The 13,055-nt window shown below is 41.3% G+C and overlaps 1 protein-coding gene across 6 annotated transcripts in view; it reads left to right on the top strand.

Annotated features, from left to right (window-relative positions):
- Window positions 1-13,055, top strand: part of TCF7 (transcription factor 7) — a 172,187-nt gene that overhangs the window by 115,904 nt on the left and 43,228 nt on the right. For 4 of the 6 annotated variants that reach the window (XM_075209772.1, XM_075209774.1, XM_075209776.1 and 1 more), the window contains exon 6: window positions 3,253-3,339. The exons of the other annotated variants lie outside the window; for them this stretch is intronic. In XM_075209772.1, coding sequence (XP_075065873.1) covers window positions 3,253-3,339 — 87 coding nt within the window. The remainder of the gene's footprint in view (window positions 1-3,252; window positions 3,340-13,055) is intronic. 6 annotated transcript variants of the gene reach the window in all.

The raw sequence follows: 13,055 nt of genomic DNA, 5'->3' as shown, positions 1-13,055 counted from the left end.
TGTGGAACTCTCCAGTTTTACAACATTTTTTATTGATAACTGCAGTATAAAACCATCCCAAGTAATCCAAGTACTATACCCCCATCAAGCGTTTTTAAACCATGCTTTCTCAGAGCCCCGTATGAGTGCTGTGTTCCCCAATGCAGACGAGGGGAAAAGTTTAAAACTAAAATGAGTATTTTTGTACTTGTGCCTTATAAATAAAGCACTCTACATATTTGTAATATCTGTGATCAGCTGTGTGGTTTACATTCCAAATGCCGCACTTACTACACTACAGTTACTATGGGAATAGTCATGTAAAACTGTTTGGTTTTTTTTGTTATTTCATTTTTGTGCTTGTCCTAGGTAGTGATTAAAAAAAACAAATATACCAAAGCGCTATCAAACGAGAGCCCCATATTGTCTGAGCAGGCAAAGAGTTTTCTTTGATAGTCCCATAAAGTGGAATGTGAAAAAACCTTGTGGTCATCAAGTGATTAACTTACAAAGATCTGGGAATATGAATAAACAGGGAGCATTGCACCCAAGCTGCACAGTGAGAAGAATGTTCTCGGGGACAAATCTTATCTTTAAAATCTCAAGCTATTCCCGCTAAGTTAGATTTATTTTTATTTTTTTTTTAGGTGACCACTAAACTTAAAATGTTGGGTTTTTTCCTGTTTTTTTTTTAAATATATAAAAAGCATACTGGTAATAGTCTCAAATACATGTAAAGCCTTTGGTCTTATCTAAATGACCGCTATCTGGCATAAAGTTTCACCATAAGAAGGCATTTATTTCCCTATGTCCTCCATACTCCCTGTCAGTAAGCATGCTGAATGGCATTGGAAAGAGTCTTCATAGTTTAGAAAAGCTGAAAACAACGGATAATCAAAGATCTTAAATATCCCCCAATATTTAAAAATGTGGTCAAGGATCCTCCTGTTGTGACCACACAATTACCTGTTAGGAGCTTTAGGAAAAGACTGCTTCTCACTAAGAGCCTGACATTGTCAGGTCTCTAAATCCTCTGTCATTCTAGGGAATGAATATGCTAGGACAAGAGATGTGTACTGAATGTTGTATCTGTGTGTTCAACCAGGCGCTCTATTCACTTTCTCATTCCCATCCAAACAGATTTGAGTATTTCCATAGCCTTTAATCCAGTGCTGAGCTCTCTGCTCCTTAAAATGAGAGACAGGAAACTGTGGAAGGAGGGGAACCCCCACCATATTGGTATATAGGAGAGACCATTGCCAAAGTGGAAGGAGTGTCCCAAAGTGGACAATCCCTTTAACTTCTGTCAGAGTAGGGAAAACTTTACATGTATTTTGTCAAATGTTGCATATTTAGGTTTGGTTTGAATTTGAACTCAAGTTAAAAGATGAGAAAGTTGCTCTAGGCCAGGCTTGGCTAACTTGTGACACTCCAGGTGTTGTGAAACTACAATCCCCAGCATGCTTTGCCAATATATAGCAGCTTATTGCTGGAAGGGTATGCTGAGACTTGTAGTTTCACAACACCTGGAGTGCCACAGGTTAGCCAAGCTTGCTCTAGGCTGTGAATCATGTTACATTTTGACATTAGTAATAATTTTTTAATTTCCTGATAATGATCATCATATATTTTTGAGCTGCTGCAACTGCATAATCGTCATCAAGAAGCAGCGTCTAAGCCCAAAAACAGTCTCAAGCTGAAAATAAGACTTGCCTTCCCATCCATCAAGTTTGATTTCCAATTGTGGTAATTAGTATGTCAGACTCGTTTAGGGAAAAGGGGTGAGGGCCTTAATCCTTTTGTATTGTAATAATTTGTCCCATGGAGTAACAAATGTCACTGTTGGATTAACTTTGTATGTTTCTGTCCTGCTTTGGGGTCGGAATGTGAGACTTCAAAGGCTGCTGATGTATTGCAGTGCTTGGATTCTTGTTGGTGTGATTACAACATAAACGATTAACTTTTAAGCAGTGTGGGAGTGATTGCCGTATGACAATTTGTAAACAGGGGCCGCTCTGAGCTGAATTCACACTACTGATGATGGAACAGAAATTGTCAGTGCTTTGACAAATGCATAACTGCTACTCACAAGTTTAAAATATGCGTGACATGATGGGGGAAGGACACTCCCAATAGCGGTCACACAGTCTTTAATATACATACATAAGCAGGATAATTTTAGTGTGATAAAAAAAATGTTCCCTAGATTTCTCTAGATGTTTTTATAAAAGGCTGGACAAATGCTTCATTGTAAAGCGTGTATTTCGTTTCACGTTGACACCAAAATGTTACAGCAACTATGTATGTAAATAATAATTGCCACACAAACCAGCCTCCAATTTGGAAATCTAGTGGCAGCAATTGCTAGCGTGATAAAATGTGTTACCTTAATGTATGATGCTTCTGAAAAGCATTGTTCTCAGAATATAAAGGAAGTATACCCAAATAATGTCTCAGTAATTTAAAATGTATACAGTATTTGCAGGCTTGTCCATGATTGTAAGCGGGTCATTGTCCAACAGGTGGCAAACAGTGGATATCTTTTTGGGGACAGACAGAGGGAAGATGAGATCTGTGGAATGGTGTTTAATTTTAAGAAGTATTTGAATATCTTCCTAGCTAAATGAAATGTACTAGTTCACTGAAATTAATGTTGATTCTGAGTGTATTCCATTTGCTGGTCTGGGCTCCAAAAAGAATTGTTTCCTCTTTGTGAGAAAAATTTGGGAAGATTGCAGTGGTGGCCATTGGTTTCTTCTGGATCAACAGAACCAGCATGAAGTGAAGCAGAAATAACACATAAATGTTCTTTGTTTTTTTCACTACATTTTAAGCATGCATCTGCTAGTCCTTTCTCTTAGCTGTTCTTCTAGAAATCATTATCTCCTTTTCAAAATATCTCTGGAGGTTTCAAAATATCTCTGCCAGTCACACAGACATGAGCGGGATCGCAGCAGGTCATGTGAAGGCAGAGGAGGAGGAGGGGATTTTATTGTACACAGACAGAGAGCTCACAGGAGAGTTTCACAGCTTCTCTGCTCACTACACCATGCAGAAAACTGAAGAAACAAACCAAGGAAAAATGGCAAATATCAGAATTCTTCTGATAGCCTGCCACAATGTTGTATGTTCAAACACAAATCATTTTTCAAGGGATTGCTGCTTTAATGAACAATGTTATAACTGTATAATATGTAATGACTCCAAAGTGAATAACATGGTACTTTATGTGACACAGCACTGACTCCATGGGTTGTTTTTTTCCACTCACAGGCAAAGTCAGCCTGTCTATCCTCTCTCTTCTTGTGGATTTAGACAGCCCTACTCATCAGCACTCTCTACAGGTGCTTCGTACTCTAGGTGAGTATCAGACCAGTGAGGCAGCGTCTCACTGTGTTCACTGCTTTGCAGCTTATCGTGCTCAAGCTTTTTCCGTCAGTTTCATCAATCCTACAGATTACAGATGAACAAGATTTTCCAGCTTTATATGTTGCATTCGTGTCTTTCTAATGTCCATTTTTTGAAGAATGATGTGTTTCAGTTTTCCCTTTGCAAATAAATGTCGTAGAATTGTAATCCGTGCCGTGTGCTGCAAAAGAAACCGCTTTCCGGCATTCCTGTGCATTCCTTTGTCTTGATTTCCTGGAAATGTACATTTTATTCTAGTCCTTTGGCCTTTTTTGGAGCCTAAAGGCCCCTCTGAGTACAGCGGAGATTCTGAACAAACAGGAAGTTATCAAATATTTAATGTGCTTTTATTGATTTGATGAACATGACTTTTTTTATTTAAAAAAACCTGAAAAATAACTTATTATGAAAGTTATAAATATCTTACGTGGCTCTTTCATTCTGAGTAATGGATGTATTGACTTAAAATTAGATGTAAGACTAAAAAAAAAGAAAAATTAAATAATGCTTTGCAATATTAAAAACGCTTTGGCCACTTGGTAGAATATTTCTGCCAACCAAAAAAAATAGCAATTAAATCTCAGATTTAAAACTGACATTTCCTCCTTCAAAGTAACAGAGTTTAATAAATCCTGGTAATTTGATTTGGTTTCGTTTCCTACATAAAAAATGCAACTTTTAAATATAATCATCCAATTAATTATTTTGGATCATTAACTCAAGATGTATTCATTCAGTTATGGCTTATAATCTATATAGGAAATAAAATGGAAAACTTAATGCAACACACTGCAGCATAATTAACTTTGAAAATGCTAAGTACAGTTTTACTTTTTATCATACTGCGAAACGTGCCAGGCTTAACATGCCAAGTTCAATTATCCAATATATTACATATTCTTATGCATTATATAGCCTCCAGTTATCCAGGACATAACATAGCCCCTAATTGTATTTTCTGCAATTGTCCAACATGTTGCATAGCCCTAGCTGTCCAGCAGATTACAAAGCCCACAGTTGTCCTGCATGTTATATATCCTCCAATTGCTCAGATCATTGCTCGACCCCCAGATTTCTATAGTGTTACATAGAGTTGTACCTCAACCATCCAGCACCTTGTATGTGCCCCATTATCCAGCGAATTGTGTTCTGAAATATTCACAAATTCTACCCATTGTATATACACCAGTTGTGTAGTATTACTCACCGCACAGCAGGACCAGAGTTTGGGCTGGCAGAAAGCTAGATATATTGTGATTGGTTTGTAATGCTGGTTGTTTTTTTTTAGAGTGAACTTCAGTAGCTATTTAGAGTTTACTGTAGAAGACATGTCCACCTCCAGTAACCAGCCACATTGCAGGTTTATTACAATGTTGGATAAGCTCATAATTTACCAGTGTTCGATAATTTAAGTAGATACAAGACCATACATAGTAATAAGTCTGAGTGCACTGGATGATGTGGTTTATCTCCCCCAGTCACTACATTTCCCCATGTGAATTTGTAACATAGCTGCAAACAGTGTAACAATCTGAGTTGGTTGGTCTGTGAATCTGATTGCAAAATATACTTTAGTAACTGTTGGGATATAAACATTCCCCCTCAAATTTTAAAATCCTGGGGGAGATCAGGTCATATCTGATTTATGTGTTGTGGTTATTTTATTTTGTACCATTTATAATCCTAAAAGAGTTTACTCATAGCCTTTGTCAGCATGGATCTCAATGTACAAGCACATTGTTTTCTTCAGTACACTGAAACAAATGAATACATGAAGGGATTGAACCCACAGACTTCCATGAAGTTTAATGAATTAGTGGAACAAGAATTCCCAGTTCCTTTTTAGTCATTATAAATAACGTCTTTCCTTCTGAGACGTGGAGTCACTTTTCTACGCCCCATACATGCTTTTTAATTGATCATTTCCTGATCTACATCCTTAAATAACATGCCTGAACATTTATGGCATCTAACCCATATTCTACAAGCAAGCCCTAAGATATATAGTTGCACTTTAAACTGCACATCAGGAAATACAAAAGCAAGTGAGCAATCCCCCATAATCAATTCTGAACACTGTATTTATAAAACATATGTTACTTCTATGCGTTTTTAATGTAAAGGGCAGCAGAATGTAACCTCAGAATTGTACTATCACTTAATTTTAGGAATTCTATGTAAAGTTTTGTGCAAAGACGGGTTCGCCTTGGCAAACTACAGAAGATTCGCCAACATTCCATGTTAATTATTTCTATGAGTTGTAACCATACCTGTATTGCTGATGAGTATGGCTACTATTGGGGAATAGTCTGTAAAGGATGAGGGATGGACATTTTGCCTTGGCTTGTCTTTATAGGTGTCACTCTTTGGTTAGCATGGTTACACTGTGTTTAACACTGCTGCACTGCAGCAACCTGTCCATTGGTTGATTCTGACCAGGGAGCACTATTAGGATAATGTGTGTGTTGAGTGATTGAGATTTTAGACTGTTTGATCCAGTGGGGCAGAGAAATGCTCTGTAAATTTCTGTGTAATATTTTAGTGTTATATGTACTTGCCACCTTTTTTTAAAAAATTCCAGATCAAAGTGGCAAGTGTAGGGAAAGTGGCAACGTGATTTATGTCATCATGGCATATGCCCCCGCAGTGCAATGCTGGGATTGGCAGTATTGCGCAGCTTAGATGGGGGGTTGGTGATTGGCTATGATGCTCCCCCTCCGGCCCACTTCACTAGTAGCTGGTGAGTCCTCTGCTCTTCTGGGAGTAGACAAGTATGGTGTTATATAAAGGTTATAATGGAAACTATTCTGTATGTTTGTGATTTTCTCCTGTAAGCTCCAATGCAGCATTAAAGCTATGAATGATTCAGTATTCTGTGGAAAGCGTTGAGTGATATGGTGGTGCTATGCACAGAAACAATAATATATTATATTGCCGTTTTTCCCCCCATTTTGCCTCCTGTTAATCTAAAGAGCAAAAATCAGGTTTGGTTTAAATAATATCACAACAAAAACATCACTCCATATTAAAAGAGAAGAAAGGCAATAATAATGTCTTAAGAGAATATAGAACAATTATACTATATACTAAATAAAGCACTGCAATCCTTCTGATATTGCCATTTAAGAAGAAAATTAATTAAAAAAATTCATGAAAAAGACGAAGATGAAACTTAAACTTCTCAATAAGGTAGTGATATTTCAAAATATGTTAGGGAAAACATTATAAATATTGTTTTTAAGACATAAAATAAGTATGTCTACTCAAATCTTGTTAGGTGGTATATATTATTATTATTATTAATTTTTATTTATAGGGCGCCACAAAGTATCCGTAGCGCCGTACAAGGACAAACAATGGCACAGTACAAGTAACCATAAGCACTATAACTCTGGGGGCTCAGGCACAGCATGAAAGAGAGGGAGGGGAAAAGTGAGTATAGGCAGGTAACTATGGCCCAAGAGGGTGGGCACGGATGACAGATTGAGAGTCACTGAGGGGAGCGGAGAGAAGCGAGAGGAGACAGAGGGCAGAGGGACCGAGAGGAGGTGAGCTGAGTAGCTGGAGAGCGCAGTTAAAAGTGATGGAAACAGGAGGTAGGAGAGCCCTGCTCAAAGGAGCGAACAATCTAAAGGGAGGGGAAGACAGACAGACACATGGATGAGACAGAGAGACGGGAGAAACGGAGACGGAGTCAAGGAAGGGGGGGAAGGAAAGAAGGGATGAGAAAGAGAGGTAGCCGACCGGTTGGAGTTTAGGCATGAGACTGGAAGGCTTTAAGGAAAAGGTGGGTTTTTAATGTTCGTTTGAAAGAGGACAGATTAGGGGAAGTTCTGATGGAGCGGGGGAGCTTGTTCCAATGGAGGGGAGCGGCGCGGGAGAAGTCTTGGATACGTGTGTGAGAGGAGGTAATCAGAGGGGAAGAGAGGCGACGATCGTTTTACGATCGCAGTGGGCGGGAGGGAGTGTGACTAGAGATGTAGGGAGCAGTGGAGTTGGCGAGGGCCTTGTAAGTCAGAGTGAGGAGCTTGAAAAGGATTCTGTAGGGGAAGGGGAGCCAGTGAAGGGCTTGGTAGAGTGGGGAGACAGAGGTGGAATGGCGAGAGAGGAAAATAAGCCTAGCAGCGGCGTTAAGTACAGATCTAAGGGGAGTGAGATGAGAGAGAGGGAGGCCGATAAGGAGAAGGTTGCAGTAGTCCAAGCGGGAAATAATCAGAGAGTGGACGAGAGATTTGGTGGCATCCTGGGAGAGGAAGGGCCGAATGCGGGCAATGTTGCGAAGCTGGAAACGGCAGGATTTGGCAAAAGGCGTGAATGTGAGGGGCAAAGGAGAGAGAGGAGTCGAGGATGACACCTAGGCAGCGGAGTTGGGGAACAGGGGAGATAGATGAGTTGTCAACAGTGCTAGAGAGGTCAGAGGGGAAGGAGGTACAAGAGGGAGGAAAGACAATGAGTTCAGTTTTAGCAAAATTGAGTTTAAGAAATCTAGAGGACATCCAGGAGGAGATGGCAGAGAGGCATGCGGATACCCTGGAGAGAAGGGAGGGAGAGAGATCAGGAGAGGAAAGGTAGAGTTGAGTGTCATCAGCATAAAGGTGGTACTTGAGGCCGAAGGAGCTGATGAGTGCACCCAGAGAAGAGGTGTATACTGAGAATAGTAAGGGTCCAGGGACAGAGCCCTGAGGCTATAGAATATAGATTGAAAATAGAGTATTAGAAGAAAAATCTACAGTTGGATAAGCTCATCATTTACCAGTGTCCGATAATCTAAGTAGATACAAGTTCATACATAGTAATAATAAATAAAATTTTTGCAGTGGGATATATTTATGCAGAAAACTTGTTCTACAGATGTAATTCCGTCACTTCACATGTGTGATAGAGAGAGAGAGAGAGAGAAATCTGAAGCGCTCTCATCTTCTTCTGTGTGTCTCTCTTTCTCTGTCTTTGTCTCTCTGAATATAGATATATACAGCGAGATCCCTGAGCAACACTGCTGTGAGCCAGTAAAAGAGCTGCCTTTCCATAGGCAAAGCAAGGGGTTTTCCTAGTGCCTGGAACCCCCCCCCTCCCCTCCAAGCCTGGGGCACTGTATAATTGAGGTGGCTGGATCCTGCCCCTGCTTCACACGACTCTACTTGAAAAGGGAGAGCTGCGTGCACCTAACAGTAGTGCATGCAGCATTGCCCATGTATATTATGGGGATAGGAAGAGTTGGAGAGCAGCCAAGTACTGTCTAAAATTATAGCCACGCCCTCATGCATGTGTTATGAGCGTTTTGTCGCTATCCAATAACGATTGTCGAATCACGATTTGTGTTTCCAACGCACAAATATTTATTCTCAAAAAGTAGCAGAATAGTCAAGCGAAATAATACTAAGTACAGCCGTTACTTATCGCAGACACTCTGGATCCAGTGAACAGTGATTCAGTCCTGAAGTCTGTGGTCTAGGTGACTGAACACTAGACGAGGAGCTGCTGCTTATATGCAAACAGAAATACAGTAAAACAATGCAAAGGTGTGGCTTGCTTCTATTGGTCCAGGTTTCAGGAGGGTCCAGGTGGTTGCAGATCATAGGCTAGTTTAAGCTCAGGAATCCAAAGGAGGGGGTCATCTCTCCAGGGGATGGGTTCTGATCTTCCCGCCAAGATTTCTAATCATAATATTCCATAATTCCTTAACATTAATAACTTGCGTATGCACTCTGCGATCCCTTCGCAGAGTGAACCGGACAGTCACAAATGTGAAGGGGATTAGTATGATACCACACATGACATGATTCCTTCAACGTGTACCATATGTTTTACTGATATGCATAGAACTTATAATATTACACATAACCTCTACTATATTTCAACATTAATAACTATGTGCTGCAACTACCATTAATGTGTACTATTTTACAAATGTGAGTGTTTGTGCGAATGCATGTAAAAGCGTAAATGCTGTTGTTGCCACGTGTTGCGGCTGGGCACGCCCTTCCACGCCGTAGCGTGCTCTATGCATCTTTTCAGACAAAGACAACCAAGTTTGCTCGATTTTAATTGAAATGACTTTATCCAATTTGCTGACTTCTACAGCTCCACCCTTTCATAGTGTAATAAACTATCACCTAATCACCGTTTCAAGTTCAGGATTATACAATACATCTTCACAGACCATGATCTCGGTATCTCTCACCACCCTTTCAGTCTCTTTCTCAGTGTGACTGTTTTCCACACTTCAACACAGTAGGAACACATTTGATACATAAACCAATTGCTAAGATGACACCCAGTATAAGGAGAAGGAGCATACCTACACTAGCAACCATTTCCTCTACCCACTCCCCCAGACCAGAGAACCATTTCACAGGGTTCAATCACGAGAACCAACCTGCCACCTTTTCCCCGACCTCATATAACGAAGAATTATGGTTCCTTCGAAATTCCCATTTCAGTTGCAGAATTTCATCCATCTTCCGGTCTATAACCTCCTTGGGGTCATCTGTATTATTAGTAATGTACGTGCAACATTTGACACCAAACTGGGTGGCCAGTGTCACACAGTACCCGCCAGTAATAGAGGTGAGATAATTTAGTACCAGTCTATGTTGCACTAACTCCTTCTTGTACGCTTGTAGCTCCCTTCCAGTATACCTGAAAGTGTCATCATACATCTCGGTGATATTGTCTATTAATTTAGCTAGGTCTTGGATATATTTAAAGTTTAACGTTCCCAGAGCGGTCCTGGTGAGATCTAGAGCAACCATAACTTGAAACCCAGCGGTTTCACTAATCAATTTTGTAGCTATGGGTTCCTCACCAGGAATCCTATTTCTCTTGCCACGGTGTTCATACTGTGTGTGTATGTATGGTGGTGATGTAGTCTTGTGAATACCAACCATTTCCTCATGAGTAATAGTCATGATTTCAGGAACCAGTTTAGCTAAGAAACACAAACCCTTGGAACTCGGAGTCACCAAGGAATAAGCTTTTCACCCACAAACAAAGTACACATCATCAGGGAGAACATAAGGAACAGTATGCCCATTAATTATATCACACAGAGTTTTGATAGAACTACCCAAGCCTAGTGTCTCCATTTGCTCAAGACACGTGTCAGCATGGATGACATTCTAACAATTATCTATAGAGACTTTTCCAATGGATACTTTTTTATGTTTGGTTATACGCCCTAATTTGTGACTTCCATCAACATTCCTGCCTATTGGTGACCTTGTAAGTCTCCCTCTAAAATGAGCAGGGCGAGCCATTGTCTGATCTGATGGGTCAGCTTCCCAATTCTCCAGACGCTTTGCATGAGAGATATTTAGGCACAGCAAAGATCTGTCTACAGAGAATTGTCGAAGCGTTAGACTAGGGGACCTAGGGATATTGTAACTCCCCTCCTATAGGCCTCCCACCCCTCAATTCGAGTACTTCGGAGATGTTTAAAGGGAATGGCACTAGTCCTATGTTATGCTGCCCCTGCGGCACGTGAGAGCACACCCAGCACTCGGTTTGGTTTAGGACCTTACCCACCAAGGAGTGATAATCCTCCAGAGGATGCCCGCCCACATTCAGATTACCGGTGGACTGGCATCGCTGGATGCATCTCTCTTCAACTAGGGAGTCACAGAACTTGCAGATACAATACTCATCAGACAATAGCCCCTCACACTGTCTCCGAGTTACTGAGCTAGCAGACCTTTTCATAACCCTTGGCCAAGCTTGACAATGGGCTGCTCTGAGTATTCTAGTAATTTTTCCTCGATCTCCATTTCATCCGCATCACTGCCAGAACCTTCCTCTGTCCTCCATCCTCCTTCACAAAAATAGAATGTCCTAGAAAAAGTAAAAACAAGGAAAATCCTGGAACAAAAGAAAAATAAAAACCGCCACTCCATCGCTGGAAAGATAGTTCTGATGCAACGTCTCTGGTTCAGGTGTCTTGACTGCAGGCTTTAGGTCTCCCGGAACAGATTTACGAGTGACAGATCTGTGTCGTCGGTCTCCGTTTTATCTCGCACCTTCTCCGGGTTACTGACTCTCCTGCAGTGGGTGGAATGGACCCAAGTATCTCTCTCTGCAACCTTCAGTGATGTAGTACTGGTCAGCAGCACTTGGTACGGGCCTTCCCAACGGTCTGTTAAACAACCTGAACGTAAGAAATTGCGGATCATAACATAGTCCCCAGGTTCAACATCATAACAGTTCGTTTCTGGCATACCAGGTGACAGCATTTTGAGTTTTTGTTGTTGTTGTTTCAGCTGTCTGCTCATTTTTCTAAGATATTGCACAGTCACTTCATTATTACACTTTAAGTCGTCTTGCGGACTCACGATCAAATGAGGTTTTCGGCCGAACAGTATCTCAAAGGGGGACAGATTAAGAGTAGGTCTTGGAGTGGTTCGGATGCTATGGAGTACTAGTGGCAAAGCTTCAGGCCACGCCAACCCAATTTCAGCCATTACCTTACCAAGCTTGTTCTTAATAGTACCATTTACTCTTTCCACCTTACCACTGGCTTGTGGTCGGTAAGGGGTGTGAAGTCTGCTACTGATTTCCATGAGTTTACACAAATTTTGGAAGATATCGCCAGTAAAGTGGGTACCCCTATCACTTTCAATGATTCTAGGGATACCGAACCTACACACAAAATCTTGTACAATTTTCTTTGCAGTGAACACAGCAGTATTAGTGGCTGCTGGATATGCTTCTACCCAACCGGAAAACACATCAATACATACTAACACATACTTTAGATTCCTGCACGGTGGTAATTGGATATAATCAATTTGTATTACCTAAAAAGGTCCGTCTGTAGGAGGGATGTGGGATGGCTCAGTTGGAATAGTTTTCCCGACATTTTTCCTCAAACAAGTAAGACATGACATTGCTTTCTTACCAGCTTGAGAGGAAAATCCTGGAGCACACAGTATGCTCTCACCAGTTTGCACATACCTTCTTTACCCAGGTGAGTCAGACCATGTGCTGCTTCAGCCAGGCTTGGATAATATGTTCGAGGAGCTACAGGCTTACCTTGTCCATCCCTCCAGAGTACTGAGGACTCTAGACCACATCCCTTCGCCTTCCAGACCGCCTTTTCCTGCAGAGAACACAAATCTTGCATTTCAATTAATTTTTGCATGTCTGAAAAACCATCATAGTCTCGGTCGATACAGTCATAGGTTGCCCTGCTGCCCATTTAGCAGCTTCGTCCGCCCTGTTGTTGCCCAATGACACCGGGTCTTCTTCAAAGGTATGGGCTTTACACTTTATGACGACTACTATTCTGGGTAACTGTATCGCTGTCAGAAGTCCTTTTATGTGTTGTGAGTGTGCCACTGGCGTACCTGCTGCTGTCGTAAAGTTTCTAAGATGCCAAAGGGCCCCAAAATCATGCACTACCCCAGAGGCGTACCTAGAGTCCGTATATATATTGGCTGATTTACCCTCTGCCAACTCACACGCTCTCCTTAATGCTACTAGTTCCGCCACTTGGGCTGAGTGAGGTGGGCCAAGGGGTTCAGCTTCTACCACATCCTGATCGTCTACAACAGCGTAACCAGTACATAGCTCTCCCGTCTCTGTCTGTCTATGACAACTCCCGTCTGTATACAACGTAAAATCTACATTTTCTAAGGGGGTGTCACGTATGTCGGGCCTTGCAGTAAAGGTCTGGT

The sequence above is a fragment of the Mixophyes fleayi genome, chromosome 4, assembly GCF_038048845.1.
Source record: "Mixophyes fleayi isolate aMixFle1 chromosome 4, aMixFle1.hap1, whole genome shotgun sequence".
Classification (NCBI taxonomy): domain Eukaryota; kingdom Metazoa; phylum Chordata; class Amphibia; order Anura; family Limnodynastidae; genus Mixophyes; species Mixophyes fleayi.
Note: the sequence above shows the minus strand (reverse complement) of the source record. Positions and strands in the feature narration are given on the sequence as shown.